We start from the raw sequence: 26,119 nt of genomic DNA on the forward strand, positions 1-26,119 counted from the left end.
CATCGTAACAGGAGGAAGCTGTCACTAGAGTTCAAAAGTGAAGTACTGAACTGTTGGTACCTAGGCCAAATGAAATGCATCTATGGGGGGGAAAAAAAAAAGGACATTGCAAGGCGCTAACCGTACTTTTTCCACTCTTCCGTATTGGAGAATTAAAAACATACCTTTATTCAATAAAGCTTGTAAAGATAAGTTCAGCAGTTGAATGGTCAGTTTAACTTCACTCGTGGGAAAGCTTCTGAAAACAGTTATCAGGATAGAACTCACTGTTGCATGAAAGAGTGATTTGATTACAGCAAGTATAGATTCCTAACAGGGAAGTCATGTTTAATTAACTTGGAGTTTTTTTTTGAAGAAGTAACGAGGATTGAGGGTAATGCTGTGTATATGGACTTTCAAAAGACCTTCAATACAGTGCTACATAACAGGATTGTGTGCGAAGTCTTATAGCTCAAGGAATGCAAGGGACAGTACCAACATGAGATACAAAATATACTGAGTGATAGGAAACAGTAATGGTCAGTCAAGTGTTTTGGGCTACAGGAAGGTTTTTGCAGTTTACCAGGGTTTGATATTGAGACCTTGCTTTTCTTCATGTAAATGATAAGATCTAGTGTACAGTCCATTATTTCAGAATTGTAAATGGTAACGAAACTTGGAAGCATGATAAATTGAGGAAGTTTGTAGAGCCTTGAGAGGACGTGGCCAAGTTGGATGAGTGGGCAGATAGGTGGCAGATGAAGCTCAATGCAGAATAGTGACGATACATTTTGATACATGTAAAGATTTTTTTTTCTGTATTTCTAGTTGCAGACTAAAATAGTAAAATAACAGGGGGGGGGGGGAAAGGATAGAATCTTCTCCTGCTGTAGATTCATAGATGTACAGAGCATCAATAGACTAACTCATCCATACTGACCAGATATCCTAACTCCTATCTTCAGCCTGAAAGCAGTCAGCTAGTTTATTTCTCCTTTTATCAGTAGCTGTATGATCTGACTTTTAATTAAGTCCATTTTTATTGATACAATCGAATATAAGTACCTGGAGATGAAAGATCGAGCAATTTCATTCTTCTGTCAGAATGAACAAAAAGGTTATCTCTGCAAATGCTGTCGATGAGTACCACTAAACTGACTTTCTGATTATCTCCTCTGTCCATAGTACCCATTTTTAACTTCCTCTCTGTCTGTATGTATGTGTACTTGTAGCAGAGTTTCATAAGTACGTTAGTGTTTTAAGTGGTATAGTTATGTCTGGTTCATCGTTATCTATAAATCAATTCTTCTGTAATATGATGGTTGTGTTCTTGTGCAACCCTGTGTTAGAGAAAAATCACGCTTTAGGAACAGCACTTGGTATTGGTTCCAAGTCTCATTACATTACAGCTGATGCACATTTTAAAAGTTCACACTGTAGAAAGTGTCCCCAATTTGTCAATTGCATTACAGCAAATTTGCATTGATGAAACACTTGTAACTACAGGTAATTCTGTTGTAACAAATGATTCCAATAAATAGTAACTTAAGTACAGAAACCTCGTCCAAGTTTTCAGAGTCTAAAAGGTGAGTTAATTTTTTTTTAATTCCTCAATTTGTGACAACTCTAGGTATCATAGTGCTTGATTTATTACGTGGTATCCAATGAGGTATAGGAATAGAAAGAATGTAGACAGACAATATAAACTAGTGCCTGGAGGAGCAGACAGACCTTGGTGTGTATGTGCGTGACACTTTTGAAGGTGGCAGGACATGCGGAGAGAGTAGTTGACAAAGAACACAGTACTGTGCTTTATCAGTAGTAGAGTACAAGAGCAAAAAAATGACACTGAACTTGTATTAGACATTTATTGGATCTCAGCAGGAGTATTATGCGCAGTTTGGATGGTACATTGTGGGAACACATTGAAGAGATTTAAATGAATGGTTCCAAGGATGAGAAACTTCAGTTATGAGGAAAGATTGGTTTTACTTGCAGCAACGAAGGCTAAGAGAATACGTGAGAGTACTTTCAAAATCAGAAGCGACTAGATAGACAGAGAAGCTGTTCCAGCTAACAAAAAGATAGTAGTTGAAGGGGCATGGTTTTATAATGATTTTAGAAAGAAGCAAATTTAATTTGGTTTAAATGTGGAATGCATTTCCTGGAAGTGTGTTGGAGACAGGTTTTTTGAATCATTCAACAGGTAGTTGGATATTCGTTTCTATTTAAATAATATGGAAAGCTGTGGAAAAGGCAGGAGAATGGCACAAATTATGATCCTCATTTGGAGAGGTAATGGATCTAATGACCTCCTGAGCTATAACGTTTGTGTGATTCTGTAACTTTGCCTCCCTCTAAATCTACCATATCATATTTGCTCTAAGCAGCACATTTCTCTAGTGTCTGAATAATTAAAGCTCTTTAACCCTTGTACCATGTATGACAAATCTCTTTGACATGCATTTCTAGGCTCTGATGTCCTCTCTGGAATGGTATATAATATTCTGAAGGATAACTCGTGATCTGTAAAGTTTACATAAATTCCTTTTATACTCTGAACTTTTGTCTACAAAATGGAGAATGTCAATGCTTTTTGACAGCTGTATCAACTTTACACCCACTTTCCCACACCATGTCTATTTGTGCTACCAGGTCTCTGTTCCTAAACCCCATTTTAAAATTTAACCACTTTTCTCCATATTGAAATGTATCACACTTCTGTATAGTAACTTTTGTTACTGCTATCTAAGTGGTTTTTTAAAAATTGTTTTTTGTGTAATGAGTGAAGCTTGAAATAGGCATAGCAAATGAAACCATCGTAGTTCAACACTGTCACTGAGGCTCAAACACAAGCATGTAGACCTCCTCACTACTGCACTGGAAGAGTCAGCTGCATGAAGGCTGGCATGTTTCAAATGAGACATGAAACCTTATCCTTCTGCATGTGAAAAATCCCATAGCACTATTTGAAGAACACAAGGAAGCTTATTCCTGATCTGTTGGCCTATGTGTATTCCTTGATCACAACTAAAACAGACTACCTAATCATTATCACTTTCTTTTGAGCTTGCTGTTTGCAAATTTATTTCCTGTATTACAATGGTGACCACCTTTCTTTTTAAACATACTTAACAGGTGATTTTTGTGAAGATTTGTAGCTCAGGGTGTGATAATCTCAGACGACCAGACTACACTGGCCTCATGGCATCCTGGTAGCCCATGAACCTACCAACTTACTGAAACAGCTCTTGATAAATCTAAAGGACCCTGTGCCAACAACCAGCAGAATGAGCATCATATACAAAATATCCTGCAAGGACTGCACCAAACATTACATCAGACAGGCAGGCATGAAACTAGCCACCAAAGTATGCTAGCACCAACTAGCCACCAACAAGCCACCAACACCAATGAGCACTAGAATCCCTACACACGGACAATGAGGGACACCAGTTCAACTGGGACAATACATCCATCCTGGGACAGGTTTAACAAAGACATTCACGGGAATTCCTAGAGGCCTGGTATTCAAACCGGAACTCCAACAAACGTATTGATTTGGATCCCATTTACCAAATCTCTTGGAAAAAGAACCAAAAGTGATATCACCCACCACAACAGACCAAGACACAAGTAGAAAGCTGGACAGTACACAGCGCTTCAATGGAGGCTCATTGATATCACCATGCTAGGTAACAAAACATCTGAAAACCAACCTTCCAGCTCAGCGAACAAACTTACAACATGATGTTTAATAGGCTTACAACACTGGGGCACCCAGAGTTCTGAAAGATTCCATGAAAAGAAGTCAGTTTTCAGAATTAATATTTTTAAATATTACTGACTCTTTGAAATGTTCTTTGTGTATGTTACGTTTTGCAAAGAGGCCTTGCATTTAGTATGACATTAATCTCTTGAACTCTTCAAACACATCTGTAGGTGTGAACAATGTAAGCAGTTTGCAGCAGCATACGAAAAGATTGCTAGTGAACTAAAAGAACATGATCCTCCCATCTATGTTGCCAAAGTTGATGGCCCATCACAATCTGGCCTGGGCGTTCGGTTTGACATTGGCATATACCCCACATTCAAAATTATTAAAAATGGAGAACCAATCCACTACAAAGGACGAGTTGGAAAGGATGGTAAGTGACATTTTCTACTCTCTTATTCTGAATAGATGTTGAAGATTTTAATAGGTGCACCATAGATTTTTTTTTGCAACTGACTGAAGCGCTCATACATTGATTTAACAATATTTATTTGTCCTAGAATTTAACTGAGCAATTGCTGTAGCCTTGCTTGCTTTGTTCACTGTGACAAAGCAGTGGTTATTTTGGTATAGTACATCTCAGAAGGATACTTTAATCTCAAAGATAATACCATTTTGTGGTGTGTATCTTAGTCGATACATTGTGCAATATCACAAAATGCACAACTGTCTTCCATGCAGAGATTTAAATTTTATTGAATATTTTAAAAATCTTAGCCAATTGGAATGGGTTGATGACTCTGAGGTCGTCCTGCAGGTTGATCACCACAATCTGAGCCTGTCATGCCCAATTACCTGAGTTCTACAAATGTTAGTGTTCATAAATGCTGACTCTCCAGTAGTTATTTTTTGCTTGTGACGTCCCGCCAGCAATTATTGTACTTAAAATTGAGAACCAGGCATTATTCCATCTGCTAGAAGGTAGCAGTGATGTAGAAGATTGATTCATTCAATGTTGGAATGATGCAGCATCACCATTCTATCCATAATGTTTACTCTAACTCTTCAGCAGAACTGTCCAGATCTGCTGCCTTGTTTTTCCCAGTTTCTTGTTTTTGCTTTCAAAGTGACAGGTTTTTTAAAATCCAGCTCCCTTGTGGATGTTATCATTTTAATCTGCTTCCGATATCGTTTCACACAGTCCATCCTAAATTCCTGTGCTTATTTTAGAAACTTTCTATGTGTCACGTAATTCTTTTACAGATTTTTAATTTTTCTGAACTAAAGGATGGAGGAGCGGCAGGAAAATATAGTTAGAACTGTGATCATATTGCTCTTGCTTTTAAATGATCGTATGGGCTAAGCCAGCTACTTGGTCTGTTCCTCTTCCTTGGTTTTAAGCAGTCACCTTAAACCTTTTCTGATTATTTTTTCTGACACTGTAAACAACAACTAATTTACTCCACAAAAATACTTATTGATTTTTGTTTGCCCATCAAGTCATCATCCCTTAAGGATGATGAATCCTTGGACTTTTCTGCTGGTTCGAGTCAGACCTGGCCCATCAGAAGCTGGTAATGTTTTTTGTCAATCACCAACTCCAAACATTGCTGCAGGTTTTTCTCAGGTTAATGTCCTAAGCCCAACCATCATCTTCAGATGCTTCATTCATAACTTGCCCTCACCATCAGGTTAGAAGTGGGGGATGTTTGCCAATGTTCAAAACTGATTGCTTCAGTATCTGATTCACTGCAAATAATGTCAAAATGTAACAAGCCCTGGACGATAACCAAGTTTGAATTGGAAGTGGCAAGTATCATGCATGGCATGATTGTCAGGCAATGACCACCACCAATAAGAGGCAATCTATCAACCACCTTCTCATATTCAATGGTGTTGCCATCTCTGAATTCCCACCCCCATCCCCAAACAACACTTCAGCTCTCCATAGTGGCTGCATAGGCAGGTCCAATGCCAGGAATACAGAGTGTAATGGAATACTCCCCATTTGCCTAGATGAGTGTAGCTCCAGGAACAGTCAAGAACTTTGACACCATACGGGACAAAGTGGCCTGCTTAATTGTTTGCGGATGCGGTGCCATTCATTTACTCCACCACTGACCCAAACAAGCAAGACACTGGGAGAGCACCATCAGGAGGTGGAGATGTCTGATGTTTCAGGTATAACCCTTTTCCAGAAACAGCAGCAATGTATACTTATGTACAAGGTGCAGTGCAGAAATTCACTAAACATCCTTAGTTCAATACTTTCCCAACCTACAACTACTTTCATCTAGGAGGATAAGAGCAGTGGATACGTGGGAACAGCACCACCTACAAGTACTCCTCCAAGCCACTCCCCACCATTACTTGGAAATATATTGCCATTTATTCACATTCACTGGGTCAGAATCCTGGCCTTCCCACAAGGGTATTGTGGGTCCACCTCTTACCATAACTGCAGCAGTTCAAGAAAGCAGCTCACAACTGAGTGAATTTAGAAAAAAGACATGCCTGAGCACTAGCCAGTGATATTACTTCTGTTTAGATTGTGCATTTGTCCACTTAAATGTATCCTCTAGCACAGAGCAAGAAACTTCGGGGAGAGAAATGAGTTTTGGTTTCATTGGGTGAGTTTTACAAGCAAAAGGAGAAGACTGTTGTGGATTAGGTTTCAGTTGCAACACTCTGCAATTGTTTTGTAGCTTCATTGAGGTGTTCACAATAAGGAAAGTTTTTTTGGGGGGGGTTTCGGTTTTGCAGAAGTCTTAGGCTTTTCAACATCGGTTCAGCCATCAAAAGAAGGGAGATAGTTTAGAACTGTTTGAGTAGTTCATTATAAGAAGCTTAGTCTGATTGTTCCAGACCAGAAGTGGTTGATTTAAAACCTGAAAGTGTAAGTTGAAGCGGAGATCATCTCCGCCTTCTCCCTGAATCTTCATATATCAGTCTCAATAGGAATTGAAGCCACAGTAGGGTTAATCCCTTTGAATGTGATCGAAATTAGAATTCTCTGGTGTGAGTGCAAGAAAGGAATGTTGTTGAGATTAATGAGATTTTTACTATATTTTACAATCTTTCAACTTGTTAAAAGTAGTTTGATTTATTATCTCTTTCTTTTTTGCAAAACATCATAAATGTGTTCTATTGTTTAAAACCAAATTTGCAGCATTGCATATTGAATTTTTAGGGAAATGCCACCTTGAAACGTAAAGGTAGCAATCCACAATGCCAAATACTTTTAACAGATTTGACCATGTGATCAAATATTTTTACAAATCTGTAATGATTCCAATAGAACAGTTTGAACTAATTACGGTCATGATAAGATTTCTACAAAATAAATATGAAATGAGAACGTGAAGACTGCTTGTTCATGTTTTTTTCAGTTTGGATTTTGGGATAGGTTGTGATGTTAGTTCTATTCTAATTGAGAACCTTGGATGAAAATGAACTTGGAATGAATGCAACTTGGCATGTAGAGGACAAGCAGATCCACAATTTGTAATTAAAATGAAACAACACTGTCAAAGGCTGTCAGTACTCTTTGTATGGAAGACTGAAACATTACAATTTGAAATAGTGGGTGTGAAGAGACATCAAAACAAAATTAGTCCAGTATCTAAAATGAGACATGAGGCTCTAAGTCCTTGTTGCTCTCTACAGAAACATGTTTGTCTCTTTTTTTTTTAATACTTCACATTTTGTTTGTTTATTAGAGAAATGTATTCATTTCAAACATAGAACATAGAAAAATACTGCACAGAACAGGCCCTTTGGCCCATGATGTGCTGAGATTTAACCCAAATGTGAAATATAGTAACAACCTACACATCCCTCAACTCTCTGCTATCCATGTGCATGTCCAGCAGTTGCTTAAATGTCCCCAATGACACTGCTCCCACCACCACAGCTGGCAACTCATTCCATGCATTCACAACCTTCCTCCTAACATCTTCAAACTGACTCCTCATACCAGGCAATCCTGCCCTGGGGAAAAGTCTCTGGCTATTGACTCTATCTATTCCACTCATTATCTTGTATACTTCGATCAGGTCTCAAATTCTTCAAATTCCTTCCCAAACAGGTCCTCCTTCCTAGCCTTGCCTATGTTGTTTGTGCCAACGTGGACCACAACTGAATCCTCTCCCTCCCATTCCAATATTCTTTCAAGCCGATCGGAAATGTCCTATACCCTGGCACCGGGCAGGCAACACACCATGCGGGACTCCCGATCTGGATCACAAAGGATACTATCTGACCCCCGAATTATAGAATCCCCTATAAAAACTACATGTCTTTTTGCTCCCCCTCTTGAATGGCCTTTTGCACCATGGTGCCGTGGTCAGCTGGCTCATCCTGTCTACAGCCCTTTTCCTCATCTATACAGGGAGCAAAAATCTCATACCTGTTGGACAAGGTTGCTGAAGCTCCTCCACTCCTGATTTCAGAATCACCCTACCTGCCTCACTTAGTTGCACCCTATTGTTCCTGATCACTAACTGAATTTGAATTACTTAATCTACTGGGTGTGACTGCCTCCTGAAACAGAGTCCAGGAAACTTTCCCCCTCCCAAATGTGCCGCAGAGTTTGAAGCTCAAGTTTCAGATCATAAATTCTGGTCCGGAGTTCTTCTAGCAACCAACACTTGCTGCAGATGTGGCCACTGCTGTTCACAATGGGATCAGCCAGCTCCCACATCATACAGCTACAGCACATCACCTCTCCAGCCATCTCTACTTATTTAATTAATTTATACAAATTTATGAGTTAAATAATTTCTAGTACTTCTCTGTCATCTTATTCAACTAACCAACTAATAGTAAACCTTTAACCAATCACATGATACACAAGAAATATCTATTGAAACACCTTCCCTTAGCAAAACGTGAGAGTCCTTTTATTTGGTTAGAGGAGGAGGGTGGATGGGAGCCAAACACATGTAGTGACTTGGGATTCAGCTGCTGCCAAAATATATACCTGAAACTCCAGAGGTAAGTTTTGATATTTAAAAATTACCTTCCCGTGGGCACTGGTTCTGGCTTTTGCTCCTCCTGCTCCAATTGCTGCCGAGAAAATGAAAAAGCCTGAATCTACTTGTTAGGCCAAAGGGCCTGTTTCCATACTGTAGGGAATCTAATCTAATCCCACTCCAGGTGTGGTCTCACCAGGACCCTTTCCTCTAAATCCCTTGAAATAAGTGCCAACATTCCATTAGGCTTTCTAATTACACACTCCATCTGTATGTTAGTTTTCTGACTTTTATGCACAAGTACACCAAGTCCCTTTGAGTGCAGCATGTAAACCAATTGCTGAAAATAAGCATCCGGTTGTAGCAGGCAGTGAAGACAACAAATGGTATGTTGGCCTTCATAGCAAGATGATTCCAGTGCAGGAGCAGGGATGTCTTGTAATTGTACAGGGTTTTAGTGAGAACACACCTTGCAGTTTTTGGTCTCCTTACCTGAGGAATGATATTCTGGCTATGGGGAAAGTACAATGGAAGTTTACCAGACTGATTCCTGGGATGGCAGGGCTGATGTAAAAAGAGAGAGTGGGTTGATTAGGATGTTATTCAATGGAGTTTAAAAGAACAATTAGGATCTCATAATTACATTCAAAATGCTAAACAGGATAAACTCAAGAAGAATGCTCCCAATGACCAGTGAGTCCAGCACCAGGGACACAGGCTAAAGTTACAGATACAGCATTTATGACTGAGACGAGGAGACACTTCTTCACCCATACAGTGATGAGCCTATGAAATACTCTGCAAAAGAAAGAAGTTGAGGCCAAACATTCAGTGTTTTCAAGAAACATTTACATGTACTGAAATGGCATCATCTGAACAGATAGACACACCGTTCTGATCACTTAATCTGAGCTATCAACATTCTTTCTGCCCCAGCACTCCAATGTTTCCCAGCCCCACAATTGCATAAATGCTGCCCTTTCCAGATTTCACTTCAGCTCTGAAGAGTCATCGAGACTCGAAACATTAGTTTTGATTTCGGTCCGTGCATGCTGCCTAACCTGCTGAGATCTCCAGCATTTTTTGTTTTCAGTTCAGATTCTAGAATTTGCAGTAATTTGCTCCTTGCAGTTATATGTAGTTCTTAGTTTTAAAGGGCTTAGCGGGAATAGGGAAAATGCAAGAACAGAGTTTTAAGTTGGATCATCAGCCATAGTGGTCTGCAGCATCAGAAAAAAAGCTCTTGAGCCCATCAAGCCTGCAGCAGTCAAAAATCACCTAACTATTCCAGTTTTGGTCCATAGCCTTGTATACCTTGGCATCAGAAGCACACATTTAAATACATCGGAAAGGTTATGAGCGTTTCTGCTTCTACCACATACAGGGGATTTCAGATTCGTGTCACTATTTTTGTAAAACTAAAATTCTCACATTCCCTCTAAACCTCCTTCCTTAAATCTACGCTCCTGATCATTGATCCTTCCATGAAGGGAAAGCTTCTTGTCTATGGCTGTCAATTTTATACCCCTGAATCATGTCCCTGCTCAGTCTTTTGCTTCAAGGAAAACAACCCCAAGTCTATCCAATCTCACGTCAGAACTGAAACTCTTCAGCCTAGGCATCACCTGATAAATCACTTTTGCATCTCTCCAGTGCACTCACATTCCTCCAATCCCGTGCTGTCCAGAATCACACACAATACTCTAGCTGTGGCCTAACATTTTATATAGATTCAGCACAACGTCCTTGACCTTAAAACTCTGTGCCTCAGCACGGTGGCACAGTGGTTAGCACTGCTGCCTCACAGCGCCGTAGACCCGGGTTCAATTCCCGCCTCAGGCGACTGACTGTGTGGAGTTTGCACGTTCTCCCCGTGTCTGCGTGGGTTTCCTCCGGGTGCTCTGGTTTCCTCCCACAGTCCAAAGATGTGCAGGTCAGGTGAATTGGCCATGCTAAATTGCCCCTAGTGTTAGGTAAGGGGTCGATGTAGATATAGGGGTATGGGTGGGTACGCTTCGGCGGGGCGGTGTGGACTTGTTGGGCCGAAGGGCCTGTTTCCACACTGTAAGTAATCTAATCTAATCTAAAAGCAAGTTTCCCATATGCTGCCTTAACCACTTTATCACTGCTGGACACGATCACATTTAATTATTATAATTAATGGCGGAGCAGGTTCAAAGGGCTGAATGGCCTAGTCCTATTTTCAACTTTTCTATGTTTCAGATTCTATCAACACTCCTAACCAAAAATGGCATTAATAGTATGAGTAATTGCTCAGTGCCTTGTCATAATTGTAATGTCACAAGATGCTTGTGGTGCTAAATGAATTGCAGAATAAATAACCTGGAATTGGTATGGTTAAAATTGAAACAGAGGTTAGACAAAGTTTGTCTCTTCCAAGACAGGGAGTCTGTTGCATTTAGTGTGATTTGTATTTAAATTATTAGTCAGGAATTAGTAAGATAAAGAATTAAGTTAGTGCTGTATGCTTTGTTTTGCTGAGATTGCACAAGTTGAATTTTACTAGAAACAAGAGAGCTGTAGCTAGGCCAGGAAAGAGGCTATTGTGAAACAATGCCTCTCCAATTGTGCAACTGCTATTGGTTAAATACTTAAATATTCAGCTGCACTAGAATGTGATGTCACAATTTTCAGTTAACAGTGCTTAATTATGATGCTTGCTGAAATGTAAAAGATGGTGCTTAGGAAGAGAAGTAACTGAATTACTATGGCTCAATCGTTTGATAAGGAGTTGGAATCACTAGAACATGAATAAAGTCAAAAATCGCACGACACCAAATTATAGTCCAACAGGTTTATTTGAAAGCACCAGCTTTGGGAGCACTGCTCCTTCATACTAAAATGCAGGGGAAGAACATGACAATCCTGATCATTGCAGATAAACTTTAAGGTTTCAGGTCAACTGGGATTTTTGACAGAGGCAGCAGCAGACCAATGTGTACAGCTTCCTATTCAAATGTCTCAATGCAGCAAGAGAAGTTTGATTTCTATTTCTCCCTCGACCACAATAGAAGACTGCCTGGATACGTGATCTACTTATTCACTATATTGTGATTAATTGCAAAAGCTGATGCAAAAAGGAAAAGAAATATGCAGAACCACAGATGGAACACACAATAAAGCTGAAGTTTGGAGAGGTGCCTGTTTTTAACTGACTGTAGTATATGAATATCTGGCAATTTTGGACCATCCTATTGGTTCTAAAAGCATAACTTTTATAAACTAGCATATTGAACGTTGACATTGTTAAGAAAACAAAATGAGGGAGCCCTTGCTAGTGGAGCAAGCTTCGCAGCTTCCCCTCAATTCTCTTCTTTGGATCAAAAAGTTTCATGTGTGCCAGCAGGCCCAGGTTTCCCACTAACTTGATACAATTGTAATTTACTTTGTTTGCACTGTATTGAATTTTAATTGTCATTTCAATTATTTAGTTGCAATTTATAAAAATCATGTTACAGATATGAAAGTCTAAAATTCAGACCCTGAACTGAATGCAGTAGGTAGAACAATTTCAGGGTCATGAAAAGTTTTAGAACATAGAACGTAAAGTACAGCACAGAACAGGCCCTTTGGCCTACGATATTGTGCAGAGGTTTAATCCTAATGTAAAATATAATAACTTAACCTACGCACCCCTCAACTCACTGCTCTCCATGTGCATGTCCAGCAGTTGCTGAGATGTCCCCAATGACTCTGCTTCCTCCACCACAGCTGGCAACGCATTCTATGCATTCACAACTTTCCGCATAAAGAACCTACCTCTGACATCTCCTTTATACCTTCCTCCTAATATCTTCAAACTATGACTCCTCGTACCAGTCAATCCTGCCCTGGGGAAAAGTCTCTATCTATCCAACTCATTATCTTGTATACTTCGATCAGGTCTCCTCTCTTCCTCCTCCTCTTCAGAGAGAAAAGTCCAAGCTTATTTATAAGGCAAGCTCTCTCGTCCAGGCAGCATCCTGGTAAACCTTCTTTGCACCCTCTTTGAAGCCTCTATCTTTTCTATCGTGGGGCTGCCAGAACTGGACACAATATTCCAAATGTGGTCTCACCAGGGACTTGTAGAGCTGTAGCAAAACCTTGCAGCTCTTCAATTCGGTCCCCCTGTTAATGAAAGCCAAAACACCATATGCTTTCTTTACAACCCTATCCACTTGGGTGGCAACTTTGAAGGATCTATATACTTGCACACCCAGATCCCTCTGTTCCTTCACACTGCCAAGAATCCTGTCTAAAATCCTATATTCAGCATTCGCGTTCGACCTTCCAAACTGCATCACTTCGCGTTTATCAGGTTGAACTTCATCTGCTTTTTCTCAGCCCAGCTCTGCATCCTGTCTTAAGTCACGCTGCAACCTGCACCTCGAACCTTAGTGTCATCTGCAAATTTACTAACCCACCCCTCCACTTCCTCATCCAAGTCATTTATAAAAGCTGCAAAGAGCAGAGGCCGAAGAACAGAGCGCTGCAGGACACCATTCAACACTGAACTCCAGGCAGAATACTTTCCATCGACAACCACTCTCTCTGCCTTCTGTCCGCCAGCCAATTCTGATTCCACATAGCCAAATCTCCCTGTATCCCATACTTCCTGACTTTATGAATGAGCCTCCCATGGGGAACCTTATCAAATGCCTTGCTGAAGTCCATATACACCACATCCACTGCCCGACCTTCTTCTTGACACCTCCTCTGAGAACTCAGTAAGATTTGAGGCATGACCTGCCCCTCACAAAGCTATGCTGACTGCCTTTAATCATACTATGCTTTGCCAAATACTCATAATTCCTATCCCTCAGAATTCTTTCCAAAACTTTGACCACAGATGTAAGACTGACTGGTCTGTGATTACCAGGGATTTCCCTATTACCCTTCTTGAAAAGAGGAACAACATCTGCCTCCTTCCAATCCTCCGGTACGACTCCCGTAGAGAGTGAGGAGGCAAATATCCTCACCGGCAGCTTAGCAACCTCCTTTCTCGCTTCATGGAGTAGCCTGGGATAAATCTGGTCTAGCCCCGGGGACTTATCAATCTTAATATTTTCCAAAATTTCCAGCACGTCCTTCATCAATTTTGTTCTGGTCAGGACTGTATCCCAGTTCCTCAAAGTTTTCATTCACAACATGTTCCCTTTCCTTGGTGAAAACCAAATCAATAAAAGAAACTCATTTAGGGCTTCCCCTATCTGCTCAGATTCCACGCACAATTTCCCTCCACTATCCCTGATCAGCCCTACCTTCTCCCTGTCCATTCTCTTATTCCTCACGTATGAGTAAAATGCCTTTGGGTTCTCCATAATCCTTCTTGCCAAGCCTTTTTCGTGCCCTTTCCTGCCTCTCCTCTGTCCATTTTCTGAGTTCCTTTCTAGCAAGCCTGTAATCCTCTAAAGCTGTGCTAGAACCTTGCTTCCTCCACCTTACATACTCTACCTTCTTCCTTTTTGATGAGACGCTCCTCTGTTCTCGTCATCCAAGGTTCCTTAATCTTACCCCTTCTTACCTGTCTCAGAGGAACAAATTTGTGCATCACTCTCAACAACTGCCACATGTCTGCTGTGCCCTTTCTGTGGAACAATTGCTCCCAGTCTGAACTTCCCAACTCGTGTCTGATAGCGTCATAAGTTCCTTTTTCCCCAATTAAATATCTTTCCTCAGTAACTGGTTCTTTCACTCTCCAGGGCTATGCTAAATGTGAGGCAGTTGTGATCACTGTCACCAATGTGCTCTCCCACCGTGAGATCTGACTCCTGTCCTGGCTCATTGCCAAGCACCAAATCCAAAATGGCCTCTCCCCTCATCAGTCTGTCTACATACTGAGCAAGGAAATCCACCTGAACACACCTGACAAAAACTGCTCCATCCAAACCATCTGCACTTAGGAGGTTCCAGTCGATATTGGGAAAGTTGAAATCGCCCATAACAACAACCCTGCTACTTCTGCATTTTTCCAGAATCTGCCCGCCTGAGTTCTTCAATCTCTCAACTGCTATTAGGTGGTCTGTAGAAAACCCTCAATGTGGTGGCTGTTCCCTTGCTGTTCCTAACTTACACCCATATTGACTCAGTAGACAAACCTTCCTTAACAGCCTTTTGTTTCAGTAGTTGTAATGCACTGTCTGATTAGCAATGCTACACCCCCTCCTGTTTTTCCACCTTCCCTGTTCTTTTTAAACGTTCGAAACCCTGGAACATCAAGCAACCATTCCTGCCCCTGTGAAACCCACGTCTCCATTATGGCCACATAATCGTAGCCCCAAGTACTGATCCATTCACTTTCCATCTTTCTGAAGATTGAGAAGTAACTGTAAAATTTCATTTTAAAGTGCAACAGCTAGCTAGCAGAGCATGCACCTTTTTATGAAATTTGTTTTTGATTGGAATTGTACATTTATTCACTTAACTGTCATCTTTAGAGCTTTTTACAGCTATAGAATCAAGCACAACAATGGCTTACATAACACTTTTCACAACACCGCCTCATGTGGATCCTGTTTGCTCCCAGTATCCTTAAATAATTACTTTTTTCAAATGAGTATGTAATACTATTTTCCAACAATTATCCTTTGTTCTAATATCATAAAACTTTCTGCAGACATTTTATCTAAAGTGAAAGAAGTAGCTTCCCCTGACTGGGTTCCTCCACCTGAAGCAACACTCGTGTTGACGGAAGATAATTTTGATGATGTGGTTAATAAAGCTGATATCATCCTCGTTGAGTTCTACGCTCCTTGGTCAGTGTACACACTTTTTTTTTCATTTTCTAAATTAATCATGTATCTGAAAATTTGAGTGTTACCATTTTTAAAAATAAAATGTGCCACAAAGCAATGGAAATAGTAAAATAATACCTTTATTGCATGTCTGCAAAATAATCTGAAGTTGTGCATTGTCAAAAGAAATACTACCTTATGAAGCTTTCAAAAAGAACTGTGTGCATTTTAGTCTATAGCTTGCACTTCTATTATGATTTTATGTATAATGCCAATTGTTTTGACTTTGTTGCAGGTGTGGACACTGTAAAAAGCTTGCTCCACAGTATGAGGAAGCTGCCCAGGAACTTAGCAAGCGTCCAGTGCCGATTTTACTTGCTAAAGTAGACGCCACTACTGAAACAAAGCTTGCTAACACGTATCAGGTCACTGGCTATCCTACCCTGAAAATTTTCCGCAAGGGTAAACCCTCTGAATATAATGGACCAAGGGATACATATGGTAATGTGGCATTTTATTGTCTGTTGAAAGCTGGTTCTTTTAAATAGTGAGGCTGTATAATGTGTTTTATTTTTAACAATTTGATGTTAGAATGGACCTGTGACTAATGCTCACTGTGAAGCAGGGCCATTGTTATAGAATGTTCGATGAATGAATGGCCTTGAGTATCCATTCCAGCTTCCAGTTTACATTGGGCCCATTGCAGCAGATTATGAACATGAACGAGTTGGCCTCAATTTTTTAAAAAAAGGAAAGGTATGTCCATGTATAGTGTCAAAAGTTTCTGCCCTTCGTGTTCTTCTATTTCTTTGAACATAAAGATGAGAGAAATTTAAGCGTAGAAATTCAGCAAATAGTTTGAGCAAATAATGTAATATATGATCACTAAAACAGGATTCATGGGTCTCTGATATGTTAACTTGAATTGAGACTTGAGTAATGGACAGATAGCAGTAGATTTAAAGGGATTTGTTTTTTCAGGTTTGACAGGCTGAAAACAGTAGGTTAATTCAAAAATCTGTACTTGGCCACAGCAGTTTATAAACTTGTATGAAGGACTGTTTTGCTGTCTTGCCTTGAGATTGTTCCCCCTTTTCCCATTCCTGTTTAATTTCGTGGAAGACTGCCTTTCTAGCCTAATTATGTGATCCAGTATGGTTCTGATGCAGACTGTCCAAACAGCCAGCTTTTCACTCATTCCTAGTTCTACCTCTGGTACTGACATGGACCATGATCACTGGATCCACCCCTCTCACTGCAAGTAATATAGCCCAGATATCCTGATACCTGGAGCTGGACATACAGCCAGAGCCAATTGGACTTTGTGCTGTTTATTATATGTGCCCAGTGGTCATTGTCAGTTAGTTCATTTACCCCATAACCCTTGCTGTCATCCAAACAAGCTGGAAAAACCTAAACCTCAAACCTGTGAGACTGTTCTTGATCTCTCCTTACTTGACTGATAGTCATGTGGCCCTGTCTCTGACTATTGGCCAAATCAGATGACCCCCTCCTCTGGGGATGTCATTACCTCCTGGAATAAGTGTCTAGATTTATTGCCTTTTCCTGGTGTGCCATAGCATCTGTGGCTAGGTCTCCTGCCCAGTGACTGAGCCAAAGCTCCTGCAACTGTAGATAATCTGACTTTTAATAGTCATATTGAAAGCACTTGATTAATCCATACCTTTTTAAGTGACAAGTCATTTCATACCTCAAACCTTTTTCCAATAATTTATCTACCACCAGGTTTAGGCTAACTGGTATGTAATTACTATCCTAGTTAATCCTCTTTTTTTTAACAAACTATGCCAGTTAACATACCAAAATGGTAGTCAGACTCTCTAAGGCAATCTCAGATGCTTTTTTTAAAATCTGGATTAATGCTTCATTCCATTTTCGGGGATGGTGAGCACATCTGTATTTTCTGTCACTGCCTATGCCATCCAATTGTCTTGCTACTCTCTACAACTTTTGTGCTTTATCTTTTACTGAAAAGGGATGCAAAATACGAGATAAGAAAATGCCTGTTAATTGCAACTAGTAGTAAGCAGATGGTGGGCTTTAACTAAAGACTCCCTTGTGGACCTATGAATTAAAAACCCACTGAAATTCTGGGTTATGTGGTGGTGTGTTTGCATCACCCGACAAGTGAGGTACATCAGTCACTCCAAAACTATTATTCAATACCTGGTGTAGTGGAATATAACAATATCTGAATTTTCAACTTTCACACACTAGTTACTTTTCTGTTTTCGGAGACCCTGCTTTTTAAGTTATGCTTCTTTGAACTTGTAGACTGCCTTTGGTTTTCTACTTTTTTAAAATTCGTCAATATTTTGTCGAATGTTACTTTTGCTAATTTTCTTTTTCATTTCACCCCTTCACTGTCATTGAGCTCTGGCATCTGACACTTTTTTTTTCCCTTTGCTTATCCCACTTTCTATGCTCGTTTGATAGCTGATACGGTGGGGATTCTCAAAAGCGAAACCAGTCCTGTTTATTGATATGTATTCTGAAGTCCCTCAAACTTTTCCTCCTTAATGTCACTTGCTTTTCTGACACTTTGACTATCAAGGAATTGTTTTCAGTCAACTTGTGCAAAATCACATCTCTGCTCATTAGAAATTTCTCTTTACCCACTTTAGGAGAGCAGGAGGAGAAATCTCCCATCATAGTGCTATCAAACTGATCTCCTTTCACCTGTTCAAATTAATTGCCTAAAACCAAGCCCAGATTAGTGTCTTCTCTTGGTTTGCTATAGATTAGCTTGCTTAAAAAAAATTCACGGCAGTTTAAGCATTTACTGATTCCATTGTCCATTGACTTAAGTGCTCATTTTTGTGGGGTTATACGTAGTATTCTGCCAAACTAATATTTTCTACATGTTTTGTGAATTAAGCTCCAGGAAAAGTCTGTTTCCCTTACAAGGGAAGAAATTGTTGAGTTAGAATACTGTGTAGTTTGTAAGCTCTGTACGTTACGGTATGTGTTGTTGTCTTAATAAAAGTCCTGCTTCTCATTTTTATTTACTTAGGTATTATTGAATATATGATTGAACAATCTGGCCCACCTTCCAAACAAATTCAAGCTCTTAAACAAGTTCAAGAATTCCTTAAGGATGGTGATGATGTCATAATTATAGGCATTTTTAATAGTGAACAAGATCCAGCTTATAACATTTATCAAGATGCTGGTGAGTAATTTATAATGCTGTATTAGATAATTGTACAGGCTGTGGTTTTAGCCTCTGGCTTGGTTTGTGTATCCAGTTCAAAAATTCACTGTTGATCCTTATGCAGAATAAGCTTCAAATCTTATTGTCTTCATGCAGGTTCATTGGTTTGGTCTGCCATTTCTTTTTGTATTTTAAAATATATCATTTGTGTTTGAGGCAGATCTGTGATTTTTGTGCATCCTCTTTAGCATGCCACCTTTTGAAGTGCCAATAGCAATGGGATAAATAGGCAGAGGACTAGAATTTCAAGTGGCTTCCATGTTGCACAACGGCAAAAAGAATCCTACTGCAGACTAATTTTATAGGTTTGAAATTGTCTTGGGCTCTCCAATTAATATTTTGTAATGGAGCTAGTGAAGTCCATGCAGGGCAAGTTGTGTAATTGATTGGGAGTAATGAACAAAAATCCATACCCAAGAGGCTTCAGGTGATTACAAGAAAATGTACTACTTGAATCAAATTTGGAATATTAATTCTGCCTGTTATTAACAAAAAGAAGTCTGTGATCAAGATGACTTCCTTACTTCTGGCCATTGATAGTTTAGCAGGTCTAACAAGTGGCTGGTCATATTCTTGCAGTGAATGTCATGAGTTCTGTTGGGATGAATGTGTAATAACTTTTTAAATTTTTAGGTAACAGTATCAGAGATGACTATAGATTGCATCACACCTTCAGCAGTGAAATACAGGACTTCTTAAAAACATCACCAGGACAGCTACTTATGATGCAACCTGAAAAATTTAATTCTGCATATGAGCCCAAAGTGCATACTTTGACAATCAAGGTATGTGCTTTCCTCCAATTTGCTGCCTGTCATAGTCCTGAATTTGTCATGAACGCTGGTTCTAGATATTAAATTCCTAATGCTCCAGGCTGCCCGCATCCTCCCATATACTCAAGTCCTCTTCATCATTTCATGGCATTTAACTTTTCTAGTTGAAGGTGACAGTAGAATCCCAAAGTTGAGATTTTCTGATGCCTTTAAATTGGTATCTCAAGATTTAAGTACTGCCTTCACTCTCTCTTCACATTGTCTCATCCTAAAATTTATTCCAAGAATGTAGTTGAAATATTTAATCTTGTTGCCTTATGAATTAATACCCATTTATGCAAAATTATTCACAAATTATCATTGCAGGACTCGTTACCTCCTTCTGAAGTAACAGATTTTATTATAAATAATGCTTTGCCTTTAGTTGGGCATCGTAAGCAAAGCAATGATGCAAAAAGATACAGCAAACGTCCGTTGGTGGTGGTGTACTATGGCGTGGACTTCAGTTTTGATTATCGTGTGGGTAAGTGTTATGCACATTATTCTAAAATAAATCTAAGATTAACTTACGTTTGTTTTATGACCTTACTCCATATCTGACCTTATTCCAAATAGCGAAAAAATGTTTACAAGTTGCGATCAGTTTGACACTATAGAATCATGCAACGCAGAAGTAGCCCTTCAACCAATTAAGTCTGCATCAACAAAAAGCGACTTCCATTTTTCACTACTTGACCTGTAACTTGAACGTTATGAGATATCAAGTGCTCATCTAATTCCTTTTTTTTTTCCCCCCAGAAAGGATCTGAGGTTTTCTGTTTCTGTTACCGTTAGGTGTATTCTGAAATTTCTCCACCCTCTGGGTGAAAAACATTTCCTTAAATCCTCTCTAAATATGTATCTAGCTTTGCTCTTCAGAATAAGGTCCAGCATTGCACTGTCCCTTATTGGAGTTGTTTTTTAAAAAAAAATGACCTGAATGCATTTCAAGAAATCTGTCTGTTTTACATCATGACTGTTCCAATTAATGTTAGGGATGTTAAAAATTAGAGGTTAACTATAGGAATTTCATGTGCTTCAGTGAATTGTTTATATACATATTGCCGTTTCTACTATTGCCTGCGGTTTGCTTGTTTGGGGGTCTGTACTGCACTCCCAGCTGGGTGATTGTCTTTTGTTCCTAAACTCCACCGACACAGCCTCGTTTCAAGACTTTTCCAAGACAATATCCCGAGCTAGTTCCTTGTGGACGTGCCCTATACAGATCAGAAATACCTCCAGTTCAATCACTCTTCTGAATGCTGGATGAGTATACTACAATTTTGTCTCTTAGCCTTCCTGAGTAGGGAAGAGAATCCACTGTTTCCATTTCCAGCCAATTCGTGTGAATACATAAATATATCCCACTGTTGGAGTAAGACCTAGGTTGAACTCGCCTTTGATCTACACAGACAAAAGACTGTCAGGTCATTTTGCCAAATTTTACAGTTCTTGATTTTCTTATCCTTGGTGTGTGTTGCAGTTACATAGTTAGATTAGCAAGCTTTTGTGTTTCAAAAATTAAAATCATTCACTCCTCATTAAAATTATTCACTCTCAACCTGTCTGGAAAAAATACCATGTATCATCCCTCTCCTCTCGCACAATAGAGGCTAATGAAATTAAACTTTAGTTTGTTGCTTTTGTGGCAGCCTGTAGTTTGTTAAATTTTAAAAAAGGATCTTGTAAAGTGCATAGTTTTCAGTGCGCTGTGATTTTTTTTGTAACAGCAGTTAATTTTCAGATGAACTCTAAATTTGTAACAGGCCGTGGGAGTCTGTTGGTATCTTCCACAGCAAAGTATTGCTTGATAACTTGCAGCTAATTTGATTTATTTTTTCTAGAATTTTTTTTAGCAAAACAATTTACTAGTATTTAAAAGCAGGCAATGGAATCATGGCCCCACATCTTGTGATTTCCTTCAAATACAAAGTGAAAGTGGTTTCAAATTCAAAGTGAAGGTGGGTTCCTGAGTTTTTAAGAGTTTGAGTAATTTTGGATTAGGGTGACCATCATACTGCCGTGACAGGTTGTCACAATTGGTCTTAACACACTGATTTTTGCTGCTGTTAACAAGAAATCTGATTTTTCCTAGTTAAAGTAGATCCTCTGCTTCATTTTTCCCTGACCATCTGAATTGTGACCTCTCTCCATGTTCAATCAGTCCTCACATCAAACTCTCTTTGCCTTGCCCCACTGCCCTTTCCTGTACCTGTATTTCTGAACAAGATCCAGTTCCTGTCAGATTATCTAAGTGTGTGGTTTCCATGGTACAGAAGTGTTGGGCTAGGGGTATTGTAATCTATCTATCTTTCTTTCTTTTTCTTTTTGGCATATTCCTGCTTTTCTTTCCTGAACAGTGAGAGGTCTTTTGAATGATGACAGGCAGGAAGAGCAACTCCTTCATTCATCTTTGCAAAAACACTGTGCATTATAACAATCACTGATCAACACTTCTGTGCCATCAGAGCTCACTTTCACAAATCTGGAGTTTTGAATTGGATCTGAAACTTGAATGGGAACCACAGGTTCAGCAAAGTGAATTGGTGTGGTGGGGAGTCAGCAAGTACAAGGGCTAGCAAAAGGGAGGCATGGACGAAGCTGGCAAGTTGAGAGCTAATGGGGTAGCTCCAAATAGTATCAAATGTATCGTTGAACATTGAAATGATTTTCATAAAAGTTACAGACCCAATTGCTTTCTTTTTAAATGAGAACAAAGTTAAGTTAATTTTTAAACAGGGATTTACTGTACTTTTACCCACCTCCTCATTTACCCATTCTTGTCCTTCTACAGCTCTTGCTGCTCCCACTGTTTCTTTCCGGCATTTTTCTCAGTGCGTTTATGTTTTTTAAAAAGCACCAAAAATGTTGGCTGGTGCATTTGTTTGCGAGTATCAAATATGACAACTTTTCCATTTGTGTACTTAACTCAAAATGCTGAAGACTGACTATTAACTTTTGTATGTTGCTTGTAATTCCAGCTACACAGTACTGGCGGAAGAAAGTATTGGAAGTAGCTAAGGATTTTCCTGAGTATACTTTTGCCATTGCTGATGAAGAGGATTATTCATCAGAACTACATAGCCTGGGTTTGGCAGACAGTGGTGAAGAAGTGAATGCAGCAATTCTAGATGTAGCTGGCAAGAAGTATGCAATGGAACCAGAAGAATTTGATTCTGATACACTGAGAGAATTTGTGATGGCATTTAAGAAAGGTATGATCACTTTAAAATGTGACTAATATGAGGAAAATTAAACGGTCTAATTTATATTTAGTTTGAGGACACTTGTTGAATTCAGGACGTTTCTCTCTAAACAAGCAGATTCAGAAATACTGGTGTTGTAGAACACTGGGGCCTTGGGGTTCAGGTACATGATTCTTTGAAGTTTGTGTCACATACAGACTGGTGGTTAAAAGAGCATTTGGTACTCTTGCCTTCATTGCTCAGTCATTTGAATATAGAAGTTGGGAACTCCTGTTGTGGTAGTACAAGACATTGAGGCCTCTTCTGGAATACTGTGTTCAGTTCTAGCCACCCAGTTATAAGATGGATTTTAATCTGGAGAAATCCAGAAGAAATTTAGAAGGATGTTGTTGGGTATAGAAGGTTTGAGTAATAAGGAAAGGCTGGGACTTCTTTCACTGGAGTGTAGGAGGTTGAAAGGTGACCTGATGAAGTTTATATAATGAGTATAGATAGAGTTAATGGTAGTTGCCTTTTCCCAAGGATGGGGGATTTCAAGGCTAGGGGGCACACTGTTAAGGTGAGAGGCGAGAGGTTTCAAAAAAAAAGCAAGAGGCAGATTTTTTTTTGAGGGTGATTTGCATGTGGAGTGAATTTTGGGGAAGTGGATGTGGGTACATTTACAATATTTAAAAGACATTTGTATTAGTACATGGAACGGCTTTGGAGGGATAAGGGCCAGGAGCAGGCATGTGGGATAGTTTTTAGTTTGGTATTATATTTGGCATGGACTAGTTGGATCAAGGGGTCTGGTTCCATGCTGTATAACTTGGACTCTATTTCAAAAAGGTTAGTGTGTGATAAAGTATGAGTACTTTGAAATTGGATGTAGGGGGGAATCTCCCAGATGAGTTTTCTCAAACAATGATTTGAATGACCAGACTCTGACTTAAACTTTTAAAACTGCACATTGGTTAAGGCATCTAGTTGACAAACTCATGGCATTGACAGTTATGCCCATCAAATATAAGTTAATCATTAGCAGGAAACTGATTTAGCAGTTAGAATTTGGGTGGGAGTCCTCATTAAAATTAGGTGGATTTTGCTGACACTGTGGAGGAGGCCACAACAAGGTGCGGATTCTCACTTGAAATTTCATACTATTATAGCTGCATTTTTGTCCATTCATTTAATGTCTACATGTGCAATATCTGTCAACATCTCTGGTTACATTATCTAGACGTCTGTCGCTGGAAAAGCACAGCAGGTCAGACAGCATCTGATGAGCAGGAGAATCAACAGTCTTCATCAGGGATTATGTTCAAAACGTTGACTCTCCTACTCATCGGATGCTGCCTGACTTGTACTTTTCCAGCCCCATACTTTTTGACTGTGATCTCCAGCATCTGTCACCCTCACCATCTCTGGTTATATTCCCACCTAACTTTGTATCACTCAGAAATTTCAATATATTATTCAATCTCTTGTCAAATAAAGCATGAGGTAAGGTAGCAGAGGTAAGCCATTGGCTCACTGAGACTGCTCCATCATGCAATGAGATTATGACTATTCTGACAATCCTCAACTCCATTTCCCCACCTCTTTTCCCCAAAACACCTTATCCCTTCATCCTCAAAATCTTAATGTAGATTGTAAATAAGACTCCAACACTCATGTTTGTGGCACTTAAGCAGTAATCTTATAATATCTTCAGTCACAAGATGTGGGCATTGCTGACAATGCCAGCATTTGTCTTTTGTTCTATCGTTCTGTTTTCTCTTGTATTTGGTAACGTCTACTCTGCTGGGACAGATTGAAAATCTGGGAAGTTTAGGAAAACCTAACTTGAGCAACCATTAGCTCTTCTACCATCTCTGTTAGAACCTTTTAGGATGTAGGTCATCAGGTTATGGGAATTTGTGACTTTTTGTTTCCTTGGATCTTCTCCAGCACTTTTGTTTTTCTGTTCATGTTTTTCTCATTTGTCTCTTTGGAGCCTCTTGTCCATCTTTCACTTCCCTGCAAGTGTGCCCCATCATGCTTTTTAGAATTCTACTGAACATCTATTCCTTTTTTTTTTAAAAGGAAGAGTTTAACCCTACTTCATCAAACTTTTTTTGACACCCTGATATTTATTGTTTTTCCTTGCACCTCTGAAGTGCCTTGAGATTTTTCTTTTAACTTGCTGTAAATATGCTCAATAACTAGATCTGAATTATTTTGTGCATTAAGGGCTGCATGTATTCACAAATTCCTTGCCTATCTTTTAACAGGTAAATTAAAGCCAATTGTCAAGTCACAGCCAGTTCCAAAGAGTAACAAAGGACCAGTAAAAGTGGTGGTGGGCAAAACATTTTCTGAAATAGTTATGGACAAAAAGAAAGATGTCCTGATAGAATTCTATGCACCGTGGTGTGGACATTGCAAAAAACTGGAGCCAGTGTATTTAGAACTTGGAAAGAAGTATAAAAATGAAGAAAACCTAATCATTGCAAAGATGGATGCAACAGCAAATGACGTACCAAATGATAAGTACAAAACGGAGGGATTTCCTACCATCTATTTTGCTCCAAGTAGTAATAAAGACAATCCTATTCAATATGATAAGGGTGACCGAGACCTTGAATCTTTGAGCAAATTTGTGGAAGAACATGCAACCAAACTATCAAGAAGAAAAGATGAACTATAATGAGTCTTTGCTACTTTATTCATTTATAGGGAACCTTGGAAGCTTCCAACCATGCAGTTTGGGTTTAAGGTGAAATGACCAGTTTCGAAATCTTAATACCTAAAAATAAATCACTGGGATAAGAGATTGAACTTTTGCCTGCCAGAGAAATTTTGTTTCTACCTGTATGATTGAGGTATTTACCTAGAATGTGTGAAATCACTGTTTTGTGAAGTTTGTATGGTTTGTCATTCGATTTATATTTTGGTTTAAAAAAAGCCTTCCAATAAAGACAACCTAAGGAATTTATTTTTGGAAGATTTTTTCTCTAACCTCTTCTATTTCCTTTGTCCTTCATATTAACTGGATTAGTAGTTTTGTTTTTATCTTTTGCAACTGTTGATCTGAGATGGACAGTTTTTTTTCCATAACAAAATGACTTGACAAATCTTCCTAAACTTTGAATTTCCCTATTTAAGAATCTTGTTCACTGATCTAATACAAGACTATTGTGCAGTTACTCTGCAGGAGTTGTAGAGATGCTTTTAATCTTAATTGAACTGTTGACAGCAAGTTTGACTTCACACCCAATGCCAGAAGCAAAGGCATAATGTCTACCATTTGAGAAATCATGTATTGTGAACAATTCTCTTTATTTTCTCCTTCTGCCTTTTTCCAGGCTCCATCTTCCAGCTTCTATCTTCCAGCTTCTTGAGGATAAGACTGATGCAATACTCTTAGATTGTCACTGGAAGTTCATCTGAATTTTAACTCTTCAATTCAAAGTCACAATGGGAATGTGCCTGTTCCAGATTCTG

General features: G+C 39.3%; 1 protein-coding gene across 1 annotated transcript in view; it reads left to right on the top strand.

The window, feature by feature from the left end:
• The window catches only part of pdia4 (protein disulfide isomerase family A, member 4), a 43,659-nt gene extending 18,049 nt beyond the window's left edge, over positions 1-25,610 (top strand). Inside the window, exons 3-10 of the mRNA XM_072575646.1 lie at positions 3,922-4,127; positions 15,284-15,422; positions 15,697-15,902; positions 18,436-18,594; positions 19,270-19,421; positions 19,776-19,932; positions 22,430-22,663; positions 24,907-25,610. Coding sequence (XP_072431747.1) covers positions 3,922-4,127; positions 15,284-15,422; positions 15,697-15,902; positions 18,436-18,594; positions 19,270-19,421; positions 19,776-19,932; positions 22,430-22,663; positions 24,907-25,322 — 1,669 coding nt within the window. The 3' untranslated portion in view covers positions 25,323-25,610. The remainder of the gene's footprint in view (positions 1-3,921; positions 4,128-15,283; positions 15,423-15,696; positions 15,903-18,435; positions 18,595-19,269; positions 19,422-19,775; positions 19,933-22,429; positions 22,664-24,906) is intronic.
• Positions 25,611-26,119: the final 509 nt, after the last annotated feature.

This window comes from Chiloscyllium punctatum, chromosome 8, assembly GCF_047496795.1.
Source record: "Chiloscyllium punctatum isolate Juve2018m chromosome 8, sChiPun1.3, whole genome shotgun sequence".
Classification (NCBI taxonomy): domain Eukaryota; kingdom Metazoa; phylum Chordata; class Chondrichthyes; order Orectolobiformes; family Hemiscylliidae; genus Chiloscyllium; species Chiloscyllium punctatum.